Source organism: Gracilinanus agilis, chromosome 1 (genome assembly GCF_016433145.1).
Source record: "Gracilinanus agilis isolate LMUSP501 chromosome 1, AgileGrace, whole genome shotgun sequence".
Taxonomy (NCBI): domain Eukaryota; kingdom Metazoa; phylum Chordata; class Mammalia; order Didelphimorphia; family Didelphidae; genus Gracilinanus; species Gracilinanus agilis.
The window spans coordinates 77437219-77461419 of NC_058130.1; the positions used below are offsets into that span (position 1 = coordinate 77437219).

General features: G+C 36.0%; 1 protein-coding gene across 2 annotated transcripts in view; it reads left to right on the forward strand.

Annotated features, from left to right (window-relative positions):
• GRB10 (growth factor receptor bound protein 10) overlaps window positions 1-24201 on the forward strand; it is a 217748-nt gene that overhangs the window by 181633 nt on the left and 11914 nt on the right. For both annotated transcript variants that reach the window (XM_044671364.1, XM_044671442.1), the window contains exons 6-12: window positions 1768-1924; window positions 10988-11103; window positions 11859-11933; window positions 14716-14853; window positions 15615-15725; window positions 18982-19080; window positions 23395-23472. In XM_044671364.1, coding sequence (XP_044527299.1) covers window positions 1768-1924; window positions 10988-11103; window positions 11859-11933; window positions 14716-14853; window positions 15615-15725; window positions 18982-19080; window positions 23395-23472 — 774 coding nt within the window. The remainder of the gene's footprint in view (window positions 1-1767; window positions 1925-10987; window positions 11104-11858; window positions 11934-14715; window positions 14854-15614; window positions 15726-18981; window positions 19081-23394; window positions 23473-24201) is intronic.

The window sequence follows — 24201 nt, forward strand, 5'->3', positions numbered from 1 at the left end:
TTCCTTCCTTCCTTCCTTCCTTCCTTTTCTCTCTCAATTCTGTTTTTCTTTCCTTTTTCTTTCTGCTTTTTATTTCCTTCCTTCTGTTGTTGTTGTTTTTTTTTTTTTGGCTGTGACTTGGGATGGAGTTAATGATAATCCCTCTCACTCCCTTTGCCAGATCAGTTTCACTTGAAATAAAAGTTAAGACAAAGTATATCCTCTTGGCCAAAACAGTAGAAAAAGGACAGAAGGGAGAGTTTTGGAGGTGATGGTGGTGGCGGCTTCTTGGGAAAAGGTCACAGAAACAGGTTTGAGTAAAAGTTCAAGTGTTTCACTTGCATGCCTGTGGATGACATCGGCTTCAGGGCTGAAGGATTATGAAGAGATTTGGCAAACAAATCCAAATTCAGAGAACACACATGCTTTGGCTCAGAAATTTATGATTTCTTTTCTTTGAACTTTCTAATGTTACAGTACATTTACCATGCGGTGGGTGGTCACAAAACAAACATTTCCTTGTTTGTTGGTTTTAAAAAAATAATAATTGTTATTATGGGGGGGGGGGTAAATTGTTAGTCTGATAGTGTGTGGGGAAATGATTACATCAGTTCCAAGGAAGGATGTGATTGGTCTGTAGAGTGTGGTTTGATTCACTACCTAAAAGATTGTATGTGTGTAACCCTTTGAGTGGAGAAGCTGGGAGGGTTTCCCTGCAAGCCCAGAAACAGTACCTTCAGGAGGGGCTAAGGGGGCTACGGGACAGGTAGAGTACAGTAATCTGTTGACCCAGCAAAACACCCTGGGGGGGTGGGGGGTGGAGGGTGGCGCTAAGCTTGCCAGGAGTTGGAAGAGACAGAGAACAAACTCTCTTTCAAGAGGCAATCTATATTTAAAAATGCCATCTTGTTCTTCTGACTGCTGCCTTTTGCATGCTGTTGAGGTAAGATTTTTCCCCCCATCTCAGATTACTCTAAAGGTTGCATCTACAAAAGCATTTCTTGCTAGCATGTGTTATCTTTAAAAATCAGTAGAATCACATTTTGACCCTTTAAAATTTACTTTGCCAGTGTTCCAGATATTTAGTAGATTTAAACAGCTCAAGGGAAATGAAATTTCTTTGCAATTTTGTAAGGGGGAGGGGGGGGAGTGTGGATTAGGGTGGAACTCTCTATGTGCTTCCTTGTCCTTTTCTCCATTAAAAAATATGCAGTAATAGATACTGCTTTATCACATCTTCTGCCCAAGACCAAGAGAATGAGAAATCGGGAGAAATGTGATGGTCTGACAACTGGAAATACAGGTCAGGTGTATCCATCAAAAGTTTCTATTGAGAGGAGGAAGCTATTATGTTTAGTTTTGCTATTAGCTTTAGCAATCAAATTGCCAGGACCCAAGACCAGATGTGGTTTCCAGCTTAATTTTGTCCTTTTCTAGACCTCTCCGAAGGAACTTATTAGGTACTGTTTCAGTCATGCTTTATGCCATTTTAGGTATCCTGGGTGTTTTGATGATAAATTACATTGTCATCCTACATGCTTTTGTCCTCTCTCTCTCTCTCTCTCTCTCTCTCTCTCTCTCTGGTGGGAGAAGTCTGGGATGAGGGGAGAAGGGTGGTGGAGGGTGAGTTGGGGATAGAGAGAAAATCTTAAAGCCAATTATTCTTGTTCACTTGTGGTGGGTGCCAAGATGCTGAAGAATTCTTCTGTCTACAAGAGTTGTGTGTGATTTTCCTATTTTTAATACATGGAGCTGTTTATCTGTAAGTGTATCCTTTATATGTTGCAGGATGTTAAAGTCTTTAGTGAAGATGGGACATGCAAAGTGGTGGAGATTCTAGCAGACATGACAGCCAGGGACCTCTGCCAGCTGCTCGTTTACAAAAGTCATTGTGTGGATGACAACAGCTGGACCCTAGTGGAGCATCACCTTCACCTAGGATTAGGTAGGGAACAGTCCAGGCTCTCAATGTTTCTCTGAATAATGGCACCTTTGAATATTCAGTGTGTGATGAAATGAATTTTGCTTTACCAAATCAGAACTAGGAATCATATATAAATAATTCTCTTAGTTACAGAACTACCATGAATCCTATGCATTGCCCTAAACACCTTGTTATTCATGATTTATTATTTGATTCATTGATTTTTCATGTCTCCACCTTCTCTCCTGTTCTTCACTTCGGTGCTCTTTGTAAGCTTGCTATGTGTTAGTTGAGGCAATGGCATATTAAAGGCTTAGGCAAATTAAGTTTGATCCCCAAAGAGTTATGGCCTGCGATTCCACCCATCTCATTTTCTTACCAGCTGGGAATAGAAAAAGAAACTGCCTTGCCTACCTCTGGGATGGGATTCTACTCTGCAGCATGGGGGAGGGAAACAGACTGAATTGTGACTTGGGAAAGTCATAACCACTTGCACCAGCTTGGAGACCAATGATGGTAACTGCTCTCAGGGTATCAGCTCAGCCATCTAATTGAAATTTGAGTGCCATGGTTACAACTGGCAAAAAGGCAAATGGAGAACCACTGGGAATTGAAGAACATTATAAATCAATTTAATATAGACCTAGTTCTTTAGCAGTAGCTCACTGAGCTAGTTAATAATCCATACACCCACTTATATATGCACATGCACATACCCATATATAGTTGTGTCTGGGTATATACACATTATTTATATATATATGTATATATATATAGTTTAAATATATTTTATGTAGCTCATTAGCTTAAGAGGTATACTATTTAAAGGATGAAAAATAATCTTTCTGATGAAATAATACATAAAGACACAACAAGCCAAAAGATTATAGGAATTGCTTAGTTATAATTATAATCAAGAATGGTGCTCTTCAAATACTTAATTTTAAGAATCAATATTTGACAATTTTAATCTTAAATTCTTATTGGGTAAGGTGATATGAGAAGGGCATAAAAGTCACAAATAGTTATTTTAACCATGATTTCCTCCTCTGAAAAGGAATTTTTCTTTGAATTTTTTTAAAAGAATTAAATGCTAAGTCAAAAGTCTTTCTTATGAATCAATGTAATGCACTAAATATATGTCTCTTAAGTCCATGATATACAAGTAACTAAAATGCCATTACTTCAGGTTATGTGGTGTAAAGTAAGATTTGCTTTCTAGAAATCAGTATTAATTATTCTAAAGAACTGTGTTTTAAATTCAGGTAAAATTTCCAAATGAAGAATGCTTTTTAAATGGTTAAATTATGGCAGCAGGAACCCTTTCTGTATTTTTTCCCATCACTACTGATTACCAAGGTATTTGTATGTAAACAGAAGCTTTCTCCTTTGTGACTAACATCCTTCTTCTGCCAGATTCATTCAGTGATGCCACAATTCAATGATTGTGACATCACAATAGCTTCCATGGAGACTAATTGTGCTGTCAAACTCCAGTTTTGTAACATCCCTGAATGAATAGAGCCAGTGGGCTGACAAGGCAATCAAAAGCTTCTCTTGGTACCCAAATACTTTGGAAATTGACAAGGGTGGGAAAAGGGCAATATCTATACACATTCATACATGTGTACATGTACAAACATACATAGACACTGCCAACCTTATATAAATCCTATGAAGTAGAACCAGACGACATTGAGCAATGTTTTTGAAATTGTTTAAAAGTCTTATGTCTACACCTATATTTCAGAATAAGTAATCATGTTCTGTAAAACTGATTTTTCTGTAGATATTCTAGAGTTTGCACATTTATGTGTAGGACATATGTGCTGTATATATCATAAGTAAATCAACATTATCAAGCAAAAGAAATTAAGGGCTGTCCTAAGGAAGTTGTTTACTTTTGTATTTTTTTTCCTCTAAAAATATCTTACCATGATTTAGATTGGAATGCAGGAAAGTTGCTATATTGTACAACATTCGAAATAGTTCCTCACTTAGCATGAGTAATCTTGTATCTTGGGAGAGGAGAAAAGAATTCTTATATTCATTTTACTCTGAAGGTACTCACATTAAGAAAGGAGAGTTAAACTTGTCTATGTACAACCACATGTGCATACCAACATACCAACTGTGAACACAGAATGAGTTAAGACTGTTCCATTTTTGTACTTATTCACTTTATAATGTAAAAAACTAGAGGGAGATCATAGGCTCTATAAGGTGTAGTGATGGTCCGTTTATAAAGAAAACACAAAAGAAGAAAGATGGAAGCCTGGGACTTTGGAACCAAGTTTTAGATTCTTTAGTTAGTTAGACTTACACACAAGGAAATGACATTCAAGAATGTCATAGAATGTATTTGCAAAGAAATTTCTAGAATATTCTTCATTATATTGTCTCCTCCAACCCTCACCTCTGTAGCTTCTTTCATAAAGAACAACCAGTGGATACAGTGGATACATTTTTCCAATATTTGGTTATTTGTTTGTTTTTTAAGTGCATTTTGCACATTTTTGATGTCCCCTTGAACAAACTACTAACATGAAACAAAGTTAGCATTCTGAGGAAAGCAAGGAAATATCAGTAAATACTTTCCGTCATTCAAATCAGCAGAGTTCTTCTGCCTCTTCTTTTATTTCTCCTGATACCCAGCCATTCTTTTCTTTGTTTGAAGTGACTAATATAAAAGTGATATTATAATGTTTTGAATTAGAGTACGTATTAGGTGATTCATTAAAATGGTTTTCTAATTTTGTATAAAATAAAATCCATTAATATTAACCAGGCATATAATGAAAATTATACTTCAGTATACCTAACACAGTTTATGCATAACTCAAATATAAGTTAGTTTAAAGTACTTAAAAGGTAATACAGGCATGATCTCCATTTTAGAATAGAGGCTCTCATTAACTAAATAACTTTTGCATAACCAATTAATCAGCAAGCATTTATTAACTCTCTGCTGTGTACCAGGCACTAGAGATACAAATGCAAAGAAAGAAAAAATTTCTATTCTGCAGGAGCATCTCTTCTAACCAGAGCAGACAAAATTTCACACACATACAAATTTTCAGAGAATAATTATAAATATAATAAATACAAATAAGCGTACAGACAACAAAGTGGGTCCAGAATTGAAGATTAGGTAGAAAGGTTAGTTGCATTTAGGTAAATACATAATGCTTTTAATGATTAAGCTCATATGGACACAGGATCATAGATTTTAGGCTAGAAAGGATCGCAGAAACTTAACTGCTCTTCATTTTACAGATGAAGAATGAGGTTGTCCAGAGTCATAATTAGCAAGTATCTAAAGCAAAATTTCAGCCTTGGTAGTCAGACTCCCAAGTCTAAGATTCTGTCCACTATGCCAGGTTGCCACTCATATGAGAATGATTTTCCATTGACATATGAGTATATATATATATATATATATATATATATATATATATATATATTAAACATTATAGTCAGTACACACATACAAACCTACCCCTATATGCACTTAGTCTTTCCATTATTTTTTTAAACCTTCACCTTTTATCTTAGAATCAATACATGTATTGGTCCAAAGGCAAAAGAGGAGTAAGGGCTAGGCACTGGGGGGTTAAGTGACTTGCCCAGGATCACATAGCTAGGAAGTATTTGAGGTCAAATTTGAACCCAGGACCTCCTGTCTCCAGATCTGGCTCTCTCTCCACTCTGTTTCCATTGTTTTTAAATTTTTCTTCATATTTGACATGCTTAATGGCATTGTAGTACTCCATTCTTTAATGTCACCATTGTTCAGTCATCACTGAACCCCATAGCCATTTCTTTTGTCACCATTATTTTATCACTATAAATAAGCAACAATGAACATCTTTGTACAGATTATTTTGTTTTTTTTGGTTTCTTGGAATTTGTTTCCAACAAGTTTTACCCTTAAAAATTATATTTTGCTTCATTGAATATTAAAAATTAGATTTCTTGAGCATATATTGATTGCGGATTACCCGAGTTCATGTAGGGTATTAACATTTATCCATAGATAAATCCATAAAACTCCAGATGTTCTGCTCAAGATCATTGAGTTGCCTGGACATAATTTTGAAAGCAGTTATCTATCTGTGTAGAAATCTAGCATCCTGAAGTATTGCTCTCTCAGTAATTTTTTTTCCAGCTAAAATACATACTCTTAAAAATATTCGACACTTCATATTTTTAAAAAAATGAATGATGGATTTAGAAAAGACGGGGGTAGTTCCCAAGATAGCAATTACTTGATGTGAATGACTTTCTTTTAACTCTGAGAACATGGCATATGTGTGAGTGACTGAAGCATCTCACTGTGCTCAGCTGTGGATGCTGGTAATGGATTATTGGCAGCAGTCAGTATCCCACTGACTTCTGGGGAGGTGAAAGGGATGATAACCCTGCTGTCATTCAAGATGGCGGCATCTCTTGCCTCAGGACATTTTTTTCCTACCACTTTTCCCCCCAGTGCCTTAGTGAGAAGTCAGAGATGGTTACATAGTTTGTAGAGTCATTCCAGAATGTCAGCATTAATCCCCTCCTTTGGTTTGCTGGGAGTCATTTATTTAATACATTTTGAAAAATCCATACCAAATACTTGTTATGGTACCAAAGAGGGTGGGGGTAGAAGTCTCTATAACATTTTTGGCTTGTTGAGTTTTGAGTACTGAATTTAGGATTTTTTATTGAGAGCCAACAGTAGAGACAAGTGTGTAGAGTAGAAAGGATGCTGGAGTTGAAGTCCAGAGAAACCTGAGTTCTGATGCTGCCTCTGGCACAATAAGTTTTTAACCATAAGAAAGTCACTTAATTTCCCTAAACTTCAGTGTCCTTCTGTATAATAAAGGCGTCCTATCTTAATGGGTAGAGTTCCGGACTTGGAAGCAGAAAGACAGGAATTGAAGTCTTACCTCAGTCACCCAGTTGCTGTGAGACCCTTGGCAAATCATTTACCCTTTGTTTCTTTATCTCCAAATGGGAACAATAATAGCCCCATTCTTCTCAAAGTGGTTCTGACAATCAGATGAAATAATATATTAGAAGTGCTTTGCAAACTTGCAGGCAATATATAGTAAATGCTAGATATTATAACACAGGAACAGTATTTATTCATTGTGGCACAAATCTCCCTGGGCTGCAGAGAGGATCAGAGATAATATAGGAAAAACCAGTGCTTTGTTTTGTTTTTATTATGCTTTAACAAATAATAATAATAATACCAATCATTTAGCATTTATGCATCTCCTGCTTTGTTTTAAACACTGTGGTTAGTGCTATGTTAATAGTCCTTAGCCAGGTTCTTCTGAACCTTACTGTCTTGATGTATTGAAATGAATTATAACTGAACATAGCTGAGCAAGGAAAAGGAATAGCAAGTACAGGCTAGTAAATGCCCACATTTTAAAGAAGTGGGGTTTGGAAGTCATCTCAGTCTGCCATGCCTCTGCCAAGCATGTGAGTGGAAAATATCTCAAAGACTGATTTAATTATGGCATATTCTGGTTTAAATTACATTATATTAATTAGTCAGCTGTGAAAGTTATTAAGTCAGCTTATCTCTTAAATATCTACTGAAATGATGCACAGAATACATGAAAGAAGTATGTGCCACTCTACACAGACAGTGTTTCATGGAAAGTTGGGAACATAATTTATATTTGGGACAAGTTTGTGGAACAAGCCAGACAGAGCTGAGAAGAAACTTGAGACTAAGAAATCACTTTGCTATTTATCTTCTGGTTTCCTTCAAGGCTCAACTAAAAGCCCACCTTCTTCAGGAAGCCCTTCCCAGTCCCCCTTAATTCTAGTACCATTTCTTTGTTGATTATCATCCATTTATCCTTTGTGTATTTTGTTTGTACATAGTTATTTGCATATTATCTCCCCCATTAGACTTAGAGATCTCCTTAAGGATAGGAAAAGACACATAGTAGGTACTTCAAAAGTATTTATTGCCTGAATTTGATTTACAAATATCAAAATGAAAACCCAAAATGTCAGTGGCTAGCTGCTTTATTAGCCTTTGTAAATTAGGTTAAAGGCCAAAAAAAAAAAAAAAAAAGGTAAGGGCAACATTCTTCCCTGGGATATTTCTATTCCTTTTTTATTTTTGTGAAACAGAAAATGGGGTGAAAATAACTTTGTGAAATATTTCTCAATTTTGGACCCTAAATAGATAAGAGTACCAATATGTACAAAAGTTTCAAAGTAACCAATAAACCTAGAAGTTATCCAAATCTAGAAGATACCCTTTCCTCCAAAGCCTTTAAAAAAAATAAGGCAGCTTAGCCATTATCTTCAGTGGGCATGTGTTCTTGCTGATTACTTTATTCAAAATTTATTACAATCTTGGAAATTCTGAGCAGCTGTTAAATGCATATTGACAGCTAGCTGTTTGTTCTGTGATGAGCTCGGTATGTCAACTGAATTCTAGGTTGAGAATGGAGTGTTTTGTTCATACACATAACCAAGTGTTGCAGCTAAGTGTCATTTTGTCACTAATTTTGCTATTGAGACTTAGCCTGGCTGCCATTCTCTTAATAAATAATCTGTCATTCTACTGCTGACCCTTGCATCCAGAGATGACAGTTACTGTATGATGAGTCCTATACTTTTGGAGCTTATCTCCATGCTGTGCATAATACAGCTTCCTTTTTTTTTTTTTTTTAATGGCAGCAACTATATTTTAAGACCATTCATTATCCTGTTAGAAAAATCCTGCTTTCACATCATGCCACTGGACGTCTTTGAAAGAGGTGGCAAAAGATGATTTGAATGATATGCATGCTTTTTTTCTTAATTCAGTGTTTTATTTTTGAGGCAAAATAATACTGTTTTAGGCCATGTTTATGATGTTAATAGTGTAGATGGCTCACATTGGGACATTCTCTCCACCAATGAACCTCCTTTGCAACTTGGAGTCTTTACAGAGTGTTGTCTGAGGCGCAAGTCAGGGAACTTTCCCAAGATCAGAGAGAGAGACAGAAAGACAGAGAGACTTCTAAATTTACTAATAAAGAGATAATTGATGATTTTATTTTTCCTCATTATAGAAATAAAGTTTTTTTCAATGAAATTTTCAGAATAGAATGCAGATTTGACATGTAGATCGATGTTGGTCTTAAATGTTTTCCATGACAATATGATTTCATGGCATATAAAAGTTTCTTCTCCAGTAAAGAATAAATTGTTTAGTTCCCTCCATTTCTTTTTTGGAAAGGAGGAAAGAAGGTTTAGGAAAGGGAAGTAGTTACTGGTAGAGGGCAAGAAAATAAGGAGAAGGAAAATTTTTTTTTAAATACCCCATGTTGGATGACCCTGATATAATTCTCTCACATTGGTCTCAGCATCATCATCATGATAAAAACAACAGTAATAGCTAGTTTTAAGTGCTTTAAGCTTTTATAGTGCTTTAAGATTTGCAAAGGCCCATATCTATATAAAATTTTACCCTAGGCTTCTCAGTAGCTCTAAGGTTCCTTAATGGTGTAATAGGAGAAATTCCTCTCCATAGCAAAAAGCAAGTATTTATTGAGGGATCTACAAGGTGCTGTCTTGGCAACTCAAAGGAGTAACTCTCCTGTCATTATCAAGACCCAGCCCTAGGACAAAACAGCCAACTGAGGGGAGGGAGGTGCATTGCAGATGCCAGTTTTGGCCTATTTTGATTCACATGGGGGCAGGTAAATTTTTGCTTCATGGGGGAAAAATTCTTTTCTCAGCTAAAGCCTCTTTTTAAATCATTTAAGAGAGCCAAGCATCAGAACTAGGAAAATGAGCTTTTTTGGCCCTTGGGAAATAACTCTGACACTCCACTTGGATGTTCTCGGGGGCTGCTATGAATGAGATCTTTCAGGTGGAACAGCTGTTCCTACTGACTTGATATTGCTTTAATTCAGAATTGCTTTGCATCTTTTCTTCCTCACCTCAGTTGTGGGGTTTTACCTTAAGCAAAAGTTTGTTTCTGCCTATGACTAGTGAAGAGGCACAAAGGTTTGTTCTTTAAGTATCTTTAATCATCACTTCACATAATAAATTTGACATTTTCAGTAATCAAGTTCTCAGCAGTGTTCATTATATTAAAAGTGTTATACCCATCATCCTACCTGTTTTTCTAAGAACTAGTGTATATATAAAAAATATATTTATATATATACATACTATCCACAAATAGTATGTGTATGTATTATTCTGAATATTGTTATATAGTAATAATATTATATATTAATAATACATTGTATATTATTCAGAAGTCAGAATATATGTGTGTGTGTATATAATATATATTTTATATATATGTATATTCTGACTTCATTCCTGCCAAGTGGCCCTTAATATTGTCCTGCACTCATTTATTTCCAAGTATCCACACATATATTTTAAAATAGCTGTTCACACTTTTGGGGAATACACCATTTACTAGGCAATTCCTCATTCCTCCCATAAATAATTTTCCACCTAAGTCTGAAACAAGCAGCTACCTGTAACGATTCATTTAAAACCTGATTTAGTTTTCATCACTCTCCCTATTTTTAAGGGCTTATATGCTGTTGTAGCAGCCATACCAGCGGCCTCCAGGGCAAAGCTTGGGTCTAAAAACCACATTCCCAAACAAGTTCCACCTTTGTTTATGCTGTGAGCCGGGCACTGTCAGGAAAGTCAGGTGCTCTGCGGGAAGTGACTCTTCCTCTTACCATCATTTCTCGCACCCCAGAGTGTGTTCCCTATCAAACTTGATGCTCTTCATATTCCTTCTTTAGCCAAAAGCATTAAAATCTCTTTCATCCTTCATTCTTTCTTCTTTCTTTCAACCTCTGCCCTTGACACTTTTCCTTTTTCTTCTCTCGACAGTTTAGTCTTTAATTTTGTTCTGCATATATTCCTTCCGAATATCAAAGTCTGTTATTTTGGGGTTTTTTCATTTAGTAGGGGTGGGAATGGGGATGCATAATTTTAATAGGAATATTCTTGTTCAGCCATTAAAATTTCTCACACTATATTTGAAAGAATGATAAATAAACGATTTAAGAAAAATTTTAAATGAGCCTCCTCTTTTCTCTACAGAAAGGTGCTTAGAAGACCATGAGCTGGTGGTTCAAGTGGAAAGCACAATGGGAGGCGAAAGTAAATTTTTATTCAGGAAGAATTATGCAAAATATGAGTTTTTCAAAAATCCTGTGGTAAGTCCTCGGAGTGTATAGAAGCTAGAATAAGATTTTGTTTCTGGACCCATAATGATTTTTGTTACCTAAAAATCCTATATCTTTGAGTAACACAGGACATTGCTTTTCCACACAAATACAAATTTTTACTGTAGTTTAATTTATAATGTATAAAGCTTTGATTATTCTTATAACTGTAATTATATTCAATTCAGTAGTCTGAATGAAATCATATTCAGTTTAGTAGTCCGAATGTAGATCTTTTATATACATGTTTATAACATGCAAAATGAGAGATTCTTTTTCTTAACTAAGTATTGGTTCCAAGGCAGAAGAGCGGTAAGGACTAGGCATTTGGGGTTAAGTGACTTGCCCAGGGTCACACCTCTAGGAAGTGGCTGAGACCAGATTTAAACCCAGGACCTCCCATCTCTATGCCTGGTTCTCCATCCATCGAGTCACTTAGCTGCCCCAGAATGAGAGATTTTTAACAGAATGAACATTCAAGCCATCATGGAAATTACAAATCTATATTCAACATTTTTAAAATGCTGAATTTTTTAAAATTTGAATTTCATAGTCTTGGAGCTTACTTATAAAATATGTACATTAAAAAAGTCAAGAGTATTTTTTGGTGTGGGAGGCATACAGAGGATCCCCTTGAAGCAGTTGGAATCAAAATGTTTATCATCAGCAACACGTGATTGACGTGGCCTTCAAGTAGAGGAAAAGACTAACTTTCTGTATGTTTGGTTTTGTCCCTGTTTTCCTAGAATTTCTTCCCAGAACAGATGGTGGCTTGGTGTCAGCAATCAAATGGCAGTATTCCCCAAACTCAGCTTCTGCAGGTACTGCAGAAATAGACGTCTGCTGAAGTGCTGTTTATTAAAGGGGGGTCGGAGAGGGGGGTGGCTCAAACCCCCAGGAGCTGTAATTGTGTAATTATGAATAACTCTGAAGTGGCTGCTTCCTTATCCATGTCACCGCCTCATCCCCAAGTTTGGTTTATGGTAACCAAAAATAAATGCTCACTTGGGAAATCTTCATGTGCCCAGAATTTTTCTAACTTAAATGATCAGTTAGAAAATAGCATAAACTTACTTTGACTCTGAAAAGAACTGCAAGTCATTTGATCTCTAGAGTGGGCCAAAATGGAAACAGATGGGCATTTGTTTTTCGTACTGTTTACATTGACCCCAAGCCCCCTCTGAGCAAGTGGTCAGTGGTCAGATGACGAGTAGGAAGCTCGTTTCTTGTCAGATCCTTTTTAAATCTCTGTGAAAAAGGTCCAGTACTCACCATAAGATAAGCCAAAATTTTTTAAACTAGTTACCCCTCCCGGGTTTCAGTCTCCTCTCTACTAGGGGATTCTTAACTTGGCAGTCTATGAGATTATATTTTTAAAATATATTTTTGATAGCTTTCAATAGAATTCATTTCCTTTGTATTCCTATATCTTTTAGTTTTTTATTTAGAATAAAACTATTCTGAGAAAGGGTCTGTAGCATCTGTGATGGTGGGGAAGGGACAGTGGGAGAGATTTAAGAATTCTTGGTGGTATAGAACGGAGTTAAGAATATTTGCAATGCCTCCCTTACTGACTTGTGGCAAGGAAAGCTTTTTATAAACCATGACGTAGCATAGAAATAAATGGTTGTGTCATTATCCTTAAAGAGAGGCAGCATGACGTGTCATGTCCAGGGAGCCAGCAAGAAAGATCTGGGTCTTCTCAGCCTCTGGCTGTGACACTGTGGGCAAATCAGATAATTTCACATTGCTCCCTGCAGCTTCTGAGGCTTAAAGTTGCCAAGATGGTAGTGATCTATATTGGGACACAGTGTCCCCTCACTAGGGAATTCCTCGTACTGAAATCTTTGGTCTAGTTTCCATCTTTTAGTTCAAACATATTCTTACTTTCCTATGTTGTTGGGTGGCAGGAGATGAACAGAGGAAGGAGAGAGAGTTAATGAAAAGTCATCAAAAATGTAAATCTTCCAAATTTGCTAGTGTGGTAGTTTAAAATAGAGTATAATTTTAAATAGTGTAGTGTAATATAAATAATATAATAAAGTGTAAATAGTGTAGTGATAGTGTAAAAGTTTAAAAACTCAGTTTTTAAAAAGTTAGGGAAAAAAAAAGCTAGTGGACTTTCTAACGAACAGAACTTTAGCCCTTTTAAATTTTGATTTTAGACGGAGGTATTTTTCTGCTTTGATGACTTTTCAGTTCCAGAGCCTGCGAAATTTTAGCATCAAGGCTTTCATTAGATCATCTGATGGCCAAAAACTCTACAGCATTTGTTTGTTTCTTAAAGGGTGGCCAGCTCTCAGTTCTCATGGCTAATAGAAGGGAGTGGTGGCATGAAGAATTTTTTTTTTTAATCATTAGGTTTGACTTTGTTCTTTTATTTGTACAGGGTGTGCCTGATTTCCTAAGAGCTCAAGTGCTCAAACTAAATAATTATGGCACACAGGAGTAACTAGAAATCTGTCTGGTCTCCCCATATCAAACCCCTCCCTGATTCCCACTTTATGTTGTTAATGAACAGTATTCTTTATCAGACTACTCTCTGTAGGTTTTTTCTTCTTCTGCCTCACATCTTCCCTGTTGTGAAGGAGATAATTAAGTGGTTTGAGTTAAAAGATCTTTCCCAGTCATGTTGAGTTAAAAGCTACTGGTAGAGAATGAATAAAATTGAAATGTGACAATGTCAGTAAGACCCTGAAAGGAGCAAAATCCATCACAGAAGATCAAATAGACAAGTAATGTCAACATAATATTTGTCAGATTTTAACTAAATTTGAAATATAATTAGAGGTTATAGAAATATGGTTTTGTTCTGAGAAGCCATAATGACTATTGGCTCATTCATCAGTCATCAGGGTTTTCGGTGTCCTAAAAGCCCTACATTTCTGATTATTATACATGAAAATATTATTAAAACAGAAGAATGCGAGGTCAGCATCGTAAATGATTTTTCTTATTGCTTCAAGAATCTATAATGTCATTAACACATATCCCAATCAATCAGTTCTCAACAAATATTTATTCATGCATTGGGCACTGGGGACAGAAAAGCAAAAATGAAGCCATTTTTCCCCTCATATTTTCTGTTACTTAGTAAATTGTTTTTGGAATTTGCCATGGCTGAAAACGTTCACCACCCTACAGCTGACTTATTAATGAGCCTTTTCAAACTTGGGCTGGTCCTTGGACAAATAGCATACAGTCCTGTATTCAAAGGCTTTCCATTTTGTAGGATCTGCCATAATTTACAAATATTTAATGGCCTTTCACACCTGTAACATAACAAAGACAGCAAATAGGACTTTGGTAGAAACTTTATATTGTTTCATGGGTAAACTTATGATTTCATAGATATTTCCTGTTATCATTTGCTAAAACTGTATTTCATGTATAACATTTAACAACCAGAGTGAATCTAGATTTTTTGTCCTTTGAGTAGAAAAAAATGTGATTAGATCATTTGAAAAATAAAGCTGAATTAAGCCATCTATATATATATACTGTTAGTTAATGGGAAAAGTTGAATTTCTTGAATTTTATCTATTAATTACTCACTTCACATGAATGTCAGCTAACTTTCTTACTTAATTTTGCCTATGACAGAATTTTTTAAACTCCAGTAGTTGTCCTGAAATTCAAGGTTTTTTACATGTGAAAGAGCTAGGCAGGAAGTCCTGGAAGAAATTATATGTGTATTTGCGAAGATCGGGACTTTATTGCTCCACAAAAGGAACTTCAAAGGTAAATTACATTTTAAAACATTGTCAGATACTAACAGATTCCAGATTATGAATGTCCAATTTGAACCTTCTGCTTTGTTTAAGACTTTTTTTATCTTCAGTTCATTTGAAGTGAAATTTCCAGAGAGCAGAGTTATCTCACAGCCCTCCCCCCATGAGAAAGTCTGGTGGGATCCAGCCTGGCACAGTTGTTTTACCAGCTCTGTGACCTTTGGGCAAGTCACTTAAAACTCTCAGAAATAAGATTATCCTTAGTGACCTTAAGGGTCCCTTCCAACTCTAGACCTATGGCTATGTAAGAGTTCCTTAAAAATCTGAAAGTGCCAGATGAATGTGAGATATTATTATTTAGTCAGTAATAACAAAAACTTTAAATAAATTAACTTCTAGTCTACCTATTTGATAGCTGCTGCCCTGTTTAAGTAGGAGAACTTGGCTGAATGGGATCTTTCTTAGGTTTTCATTCTGTGTATTCTATATATTTAGCCCAGAGTTCAGAAGACTTTCTTTAGCAAACCTATCAAATGGGGACTAAAATAAATCTTACACTGGAGAAATTTAATTTTTTTATTTAGCACATATTAAAAAGTGTCTCCTAAAAATGTAATATTTTCCCTAAATCATCTTCTGCAACTTGGAAGGAGTCAAAGAGGTCACTTAAGTGTGCAGATACTGCCCTCTGTTGGAGTAGAAATGAGAAGTGTTTGCTCTTTGAAATGCTCAAGTCCCTTGAATACTCTAATGATGTAAAAATTTTTACAGGAGCCAAGACATTTGCAATTATTGGCTGACCTGGAAGACAGCAATGTCTTTTCACTGATCACAGGCAAGAAGCAATATAATGCCCCTACAGACTATGGGTTTTGTATCAAGGTAATGTCCTTCCACAGTTACAGAGACCATCTCACCTTTTAGGCATTGAATCTGGACTAATGATATTATCATGTGGCTAGATTTCAATAGATCATATTTCAGAATGAGAATATAATGGAAGAAGATAGTTTATAGGTTTTTGTATTTAAGTTTTGTATTTTAAGTTTTTTGTATTTAAGTTTCTTTGGAAGTGATAATTTAGTACCAAAATATTTAGCTCTTTCTTACTACTCAAGCAAATGTGAACCACTTTATTATAAATTCAGTTGGAGTTGAGTTTTTGTTTTTGTTTTGTATTTTTTTTAGAGAAAATTCAGTTATTCCTAGCCTTAAAGTCTCAGCCCATCTCTTCTTTTGTCAAGACAAGTCCCTGGTTTAGAATATTTCATGCTACATCTCTAAGGAGATTGTTTCTTAGAAATAAAACCCTTCATCTTGAATGTGCATATTCTTGCATCTATAGTTTTACCTGAAAAAGAAAGTTCCATCTACAATACAATACAATACAGGCTGATCAGTCTTATGCAACCTCAAGAATTCCCTTATCTGCTTAAGAGGAGCAATTGTCTTTTATTTATACCTAATATTCAACTTCAAATAAAGGGTACCTTCATTGCACATAAGTTTGATTAGTAACACTTCATTAACTTGTGTTTATCTTTAAATTGTTATTGAGCATCCAAAGCATGCAAAGCAGATAATCTTGGAATTTTGAGCTTTAAAAATATATATATTTTAATGACCACATTTCAATAGAATTAGTTTCTTTTGTTATCTTGTATGTTTCTTTTTGTGCATTTAAAAATGTTATTCTGAGAAGGAAGTCCATAGGCTTCCCCAGACTGTCAGAAGAGGTCCATGAGACAAAGGAGATTAGAAATTCTGATCTAAAAGGAACATAATTAGTGGATAATTAAACCTTAAATGTCTTGTTTGTATAGTTGATACTAATGGAGTAAAAAAGATATCTCTAGCAGTTTTGAATTTCAGTGTCATCATATATTGAAACATTCTAAGCAGAAATACATTTGTTAGCATTAGAAATCATGTAACAAATATAATCCAAATATCCTAACAGAATGTTGGCAGATCTAATTTGTGGTAGGTCTTGACATGACTCCAATAATATGGTTTGCCTTATCTAAAGCATGATAAGAAGTCAAAACAAAGTTGCCTTATAGTATAGCTCTCCTTCCCCTTTGGAACATCCCAGTGTGAAAAGTGAAAGTTGTTTCTATTATTATTTGAAAACTAACTCCCTTAGCCCCTGGTATTAAATTAATCTTCACTGTATCTATCATGAAATTTTATGTTCTTTTCATCTGTTTTCTCTTAAATAAACTGAGTGAAAAAGGAATATTGTACTCTACGTAACATGGATTTTAAAATTTGAAATCTATACTGAACTTAATAGATGTTGAAAGGCACAATGGATAGAGTTCTGGGTCCGGAGTCAGGAAGACTCATCTTCCTGAGCCTTAGCAGAAGAGTACTATGAAACTTTGTAGAGATACCTTGTTTAACAGGTCTTCAGGGAACAAAACTACTTTTGATAAAATCGGGGGAACTGGTAGCCCCCTATAAGGTATAGACAGGCCTTATAAAGTCTGAGCCACAAAGTCACGCAAGAAAAGAACTGGCCACAGAAATTGAGCATGTTCTGCTTCTAGTAGAGAAAATTCAGAGGCTACTTTTCAGATATTTAATGGGCTTTCATCTGTTTTACTTCCTATTCCCCTTTATCCAGGGAAAATCAACTCTCTCTGCCTACCTTTCAAATTGTATTTAGTGGGAGAGCCCCCTCATTCTCTTGCTGTTGGTTTTTGACTCCTGTCGTTTTGAGGCTCTTTTTCTAGATTGGTTTGGAAGGATTATTGGTGTGGTTTCAGCTTTCACAGGTACTAAGCCGCCATCTTGGCTCCATCCCCCAATGGGCTTTTATCTAGAAGAGAATATTTTATCTAGAAAGTATAACTAGGAACAAAGGCAAATTTAACCTTGATGTTAGGAAACACTTCCAAACAATGAGAGCTTATACTAACGTGGAATGAAGTGCCACCGGAGGTAATGGCATCCCCCTTAGTGAAGGTCTTCAAGCAAAGACTATATGACTGCTTGTTGGGCAGAGTTGGGGGAGGAAATGTTTTCAGGAATGGGTTATATTAGATGGCTGCTGAGGTCCCCTGGTTCTATGAATCAGGTCTGGCTGAGGGGGAAGACTGTACCCCTGAAGAGTAGCTTACAAAGACCAGTATTCTCTGTAAAGGACAAGAACCTGACCTCCTGTACCTTTTGCTGGTTTAAAAACCATCTTCAAATTATTGTAATTGTGGTATATCCAGAAGGACACCCCCCCAAAACACACACACACACACACACACACACACACACACACACACACAACACATATTAGCACTCAACCTTGTGCCTTTCCCAATGAAATTCATTGGCAATGGAATACTGCCTAACAGAACTATTTGAGTTGAATGAACTATGTTGGGGAGATAGTGGATTCCCTGTTCTTTGAGGAATTCAGGGAAAGTTTGAATGACATTTTGTACATGTATTACAAAAGGGTTAATTTTTGAGATATTGGTTAGACCAGGCTCCAAAGGACCCTTCTAACACCCACACCCAATGATCCTATGAATCTGTCTCTTTATTAATAGGGTATTTAGTGGATTAATACACAATACCCTCTAGAGCAATCACCATTCATCAGTATTAAAAACCGTTCCACTTGGATATTAAGTGCCTAGCATAGCAACCTCTCCATGGTTACAAATGCCCCTCTGAGAGATTTACTCTTACCTTACAGTTACACACTTAACTTTCCACTTTCAGAACTGTTACAACAACTAGCCCATGGAACCTGACTAGTGATAGGCTTTATTTATCTTCTCTCTAATGATAGGTGTTATTTATCATTATTTCTCACCCACACTTTCCAGAATTCACCTAGGGTTGTTCTCTATACCTGATCCACCCTTGACATCTGCTTCCTTCCTCTGGTTTTTCCTCGATCATATAATCTCATTTTGATCTTTGTTTCTAATAGTGGTAATTCCCCAAATCTTTTCAATAAGTTCTATAACCAGGGTGTTTTAAATATATTGATGCTACATTCTAATTTCTACTACATTTGTCACTAATTTGTTGTTTTTAGTTTCTATGGCTGTGGTTTTTGTTTTTTAAAATATCTTCCTCTGCTTGTTTGCATAGTTACACTAACTGAAGTTCATTTACCTTCTTGTAGCCAAACAAAGTGAGGAATGAGACAAAAGATCTGAGGTTACTATGTGCTGAAGATGAACAGAGCAGGACGTGTTGGATGACAGCATTTAGGCTCCTCAAGGTATTTTATTTCTCATTTAACAGCCAGCACTGCTTAATACAATGCCTGGAACATAGTAGGTACTTAATAAATGTTTATCGCTTGAATAGAAGATTGGATTTATTTTGCCCAATAATGTTTTTTTTCTTCTCATAAGTATCGAGCCACTTTTACCACATTTAGGAACCAAAAATCAACTTAAATTTAGTAGCCCTGAGCCTTTTATTGCTGGAAATACAACTTAGATGCTCTCTTTAGAGACTAGAATGTCTCTTGGTACCACTGTCTGAGAACAACAGACATTTGGTCTGACCCATTCTGGTACAACTCCAGTCTCATAGTTTACATATTTCTTTAGAAGCCTGGCAACCAAGAATATAAAGCTCAGACATGTAAGTCCATTTTGGTAGCTGTGCAGAGGGTGGATTAAAGTAGATTTAAGGGCAAGAAAACCACTTAGGCAAGAGATGATGAGGGCCTGAGCTCCTAAGAGAGTAGTTGTGTGAGTAGAGGAAAGGGGACCACAAGCAAGAGATGTTTAGAGGTAGAAAGGAGAAAATTTGGCAACTGATTTGATAGGTGACTTGGGAGAGAATGAAGCATCAAAGATGACACCAAGGTTGATAAGAACCCAGGTATGACTGAAAAGATGGTAGTGTCCTGGACAGTATTTGGGAAGTACAGAAGAAAGAGTAGTTTTTGTAGGAAAGAGAATGAATTCTGTTTTGGACATGTTGAATTTGAGATGGGTAAAGGACTTCAAGCCCAAAATTTCCAATAGACAATTGGTGATTCAATAAAGAAAAACATAATGGGGAGATTTTAAGACAAATTGGCAAAAAATATGACAATTTATTTGGAATTAAGTTGGCATCTTAGAAGAAGTTAACTTGCACAAGACAGAAAAGCTATCATTTACTATTAATGGGTCTAGAAGATAACAAGAATTGTTTGGATTTAGAAATCTAAGAACTGAGTTAGGAAATGTCAAGCAGTGTTCACAAATTAGATTAACTGTGATTCCTACTTTTAAACACCAGGGTCCATAAACACCATAATTAAGTTGGATTAAAAGATGAACATTTCATTTCATTAAGTTCAGGTTCAGTCTTAAGGCCAGATTGAAAAAAAAAACCAACAATCTAAATAAAACTTCCTTAAATTCCTAGGGTAGGCAACTACATGCTGATGGAGTCACTCATTTTTATTAAAGCCAAGAGATGAAAGATACATTATTTCCAAAGACCAAATTAGGCTAATAAATACTTCGATTGCTTCCTACCTTCCAAAAGCCTCAGAGATTCTCTCTCTTTTAGATGAACTAATTAACTATTATAGAAAATGCAATATCTTTAAGTAATCAATTTTAAAAATCTACCAAGATAGACAGGATTAAAGCATTCTCTTAACTGATGGCAACCTATTACTTTTTATGGAATGTAAAAGCAATTTTAGGAAAATCCACTTAAACTGAACATATACCATTAAGTTTCCATTTCTCTATGTTGCCCAGGCCAAAAGCACAGTGGCTCCTTATGGCTCAGTCCCACTGCTGAGCCACGTGGAAGCTTTGACTTGCTCCATTCTAACTTCTCCTTCAGCAACCTGGTGTCACCACCTCCCCATCATTGAGGATTCACTCTATTCAGTGCCAGATTTACACACACACCCCCAATTGGCTTTAGCCCTATTGCTGCTCAAAATTCTCAAGCCCCAGTCTCCCAGTAGCAGAGATAACCAACATAAATAGAACCCAACATTTAAATAAGGAATAGTTCTGGCCTTCTGGGAGCTTATAGTCTAAGGAGGGTGCATAGACTTCTGGGTGCTTCAGAATTTTCATTTAATTATTGTAGTTATTCCTTCAGATTTCATAGATTGCAACCCTTCCCTCTATTCCAAATGAGATAAAAGCTCTTAGCACAGTACCTTTTATATACATCATAAGGCACTATATAAATGCTTATTCCATTCACTAACATGAATTTCCCTATAATCCCTAACATGAATTTCCATATAAAAAAATTAAAGAAACCCTAATTCCTCATTGGTCAAGCACAAATTGAGTTTAACTGGTCCTAAAACAATAAACACATCATCTGTTGGGAAGCTTACTCTTGCGAAATCTTTTGAGCTTGGCCCTATCTGCCAGAGCAGCCAAAAGTTCAGGCTAATTAATTCCCTGTTAAGATGAGGTTTGGGGAGTGGATTTTGGACATGCCAGTACCAAATAACAAGGACACTTTGTAATGATAGGTCCATGAGAAAGCTTCTTCTAGGGCGACTGAAAAGTTATTTGCTGTGTATATGTTAATTTTGAAAGGATGAAGAAATTAAAGATTTTTAAAAGATGAATTTGTCTTGAGTGTATGCTTTTTACTGACCAAGGATATTCCTATTTCTTTCTTTTTCATTTTTTGTCAAGTACCAGATCCAAAGTAAGCCTCTTTAGACCCTAGCAAAATGTTTTTTTTTTATCCCATGCAATGTATGAGACATTGCAATTATAGCCAAAAGTCATGATTTTGAGTACTGACCCTTTAATTTCACAATTCTGTGACTTTGGACAAATCTCATAATCTTTCAAAATCTCAATTTTTTTCTTACTTGCTATATGAGGATGGTAATGTCTTCTTTGACCATGTCAATGGATTGATTTAAGCATTAAATGAGATAAATGCAGGTGGAAGCTTTTTCAAACGGTAAAATGCCACAAAAATAAATGACATCACTTTGATTAGATATGTCCGTGGGATCCATAAGCTTGTCAGTGTGGGTACTCTCACAGATGGCTAGCTAGCTACAACTCCTCATTCAATGCAATTGTTGTCCTTATCTTTCTATAACTCCTCCAGGGACAATCTACTACTCATTGCACTGCAGGTTTTCCTAAAAGACTTTTTAATATTTCATGGGTGCCAGTCCAGCCCTTGTACTGCTCTTCTGATAACATTTGCTCTAGCTAGTATAAATTTCAGAGTCGGTATTCTGGCCAGAACTATTTAGGCAGGCACTATTCAAATAACACAGAAAAGGAGCAGCTAGGTAGCCCAGGGGACAGAATGCCCGGCCTAGATTGGGAAGATTTGGGGTCACTTCCCAGCTGTGTGATCCTGGTCAAGTCACTTAACCCCATTTGCCTACTCTTTGCCCTTATGTCTTTGAGTTTTTACTAAGACAGAAAGTAAGGGTTCAAACAAACAAACAAACAAACCAAAAAAACACTGTTCTATTGGAGATGAAAACATCAACTTCACAACCACAAAAGGATGGAGGCATAGCTAAATATTTCTGAAAAAATAAGGGGGTGCTAATGAACTGTAAGCTCCCTGTGAATTAATAGTATAATATGATCATACTGAAGCTAAGTCAGTCTGAAATGCTTTGAGAGGTATCGTGGCATTCAGAGCTAGGGAGATGCAGTCATGTTCTACTCTCCTTCATCTGGCCATATCCAGAATATTGTAGTTGATTCTAGATCTCACATTGTAAGAAGGACATCGATAATCCAGAAAAACGACAACCAGGATGGTAAAGAAACTCCTCTTATTTGAGGTTCAGCTTAAGGGCATGGCCTGGAGAATACTCAGGGGCGTCATGATGGCTCGCTTCAGAAATTTAAAGTACTAGACTTGTTTTGTTTGGCTCAAAAGAGGATACAACTAGTAGCAAGTGGGTAAAGCCTTCAGTGGGACAAAATTTAGATTTGATATTGGGAAAAACTTCCTTACAATTAGAACTAACTCAAGGAGTGTAGTGGGATCCCTCTCCCCAGAAGCCTTTCAGCAAAAGTTGGAGGACCATTTGTGGGGTCTGTTGTAAAGGAGGTGCTCTTTGGACTCTGACCTCTTTGTCACTCCTGAGAATCACAGAATTGTAGATTTCAAGGCCAGAAGGGATGATCACAGAGATTGATTTCATACCTTACTCTTTCTACCACCATATAACAAACAAGTGATCATGCTACCCTGCCTTTTCTTCAACACCTACCATCTCCCAAGGTAGCTCTACCTCTATTTTGGATAGCTCTAATTTTTAGGAAGTTTTTTTTACAATCAACCCTTTAGCCAACATGATGTCATTTGAAGAAACTAAGGAAAAAGTAAGTGACTTGCCTAAGATTACATAGGTAGTAAATGTAAAAAAATAAATTTTAACCTTGGTTCTCTGAATCCAAAACCTTCCCAGTAGAGCCAGCCTGTAGGCTATGAAGCATTTTTAGTTATTTAGAATGTTCTTGGTACTGCTTGCTGTTCTTTATAATAAGATTTGACTTATAGTGCCTTTTGGTCTGAAAAAATATCTCCATCACTGACCTTGTTCTATTTGTTCTAGTATGGCATGCTCCTCTATCAGAATTACAGAATTCCACAGCAGAGGAAAGCCTTACTTTCCCATTTCTCAACTCCAGTGGTAAGTACTAGTGTAAGTTCTTTATTTTAAGAAGGGGACTTTTGGTTTATTACAGGTTTGTCAGATCAGATCACACATAACAGAAAAGTCTAGATGTAGTATTTCTCTTTCATCAAAACTTATTTTCCCTCTTAACATTCCTTTTCTATCTTGATTTTTATATTTTGATGAACACATTTTGCTGGGACTCCTCATTCCCCATGCCACACACCTCCATCTCTATAACTTAAGAAATTTGAATGTGAATAATCAACTATCCCTAGTAGTTTTAGTAATGATAATAATAGCTGATCTTAGGTTGACAGAGTGCTTGAGGTACATTAGGTCATGTCAAAACAATATGGTACTGTCAGTACTATATATATTGTCCCCATTTTACTCATGAGCAAACTGAAATTAAGAAGAATGAGTGATTTAACAAAGGTCATGGATCTCCCCTGACCCTTAAGTCCAATAAGTTTTTTTTTTCCTGCTATACAGCATATATTCTTTTTTTAAAATATCTTACTCTATAGACTATGAACTTTCCTATACTGTTTGTTCCCTGAAGGGGCAAACAAATCATACAAGAGGGTTACAGTATTTTTATTAAAATTATTATTGATACAGAATCTCTTCTATAAAGATACTTTATTTATTTTTTGGACTGGACCTGTGATTTTGCTGGTATAAGGAATTCCCAATGATGGATTCTCACTCTACCATTGCAGATAGCCATCTTCTTTGCAA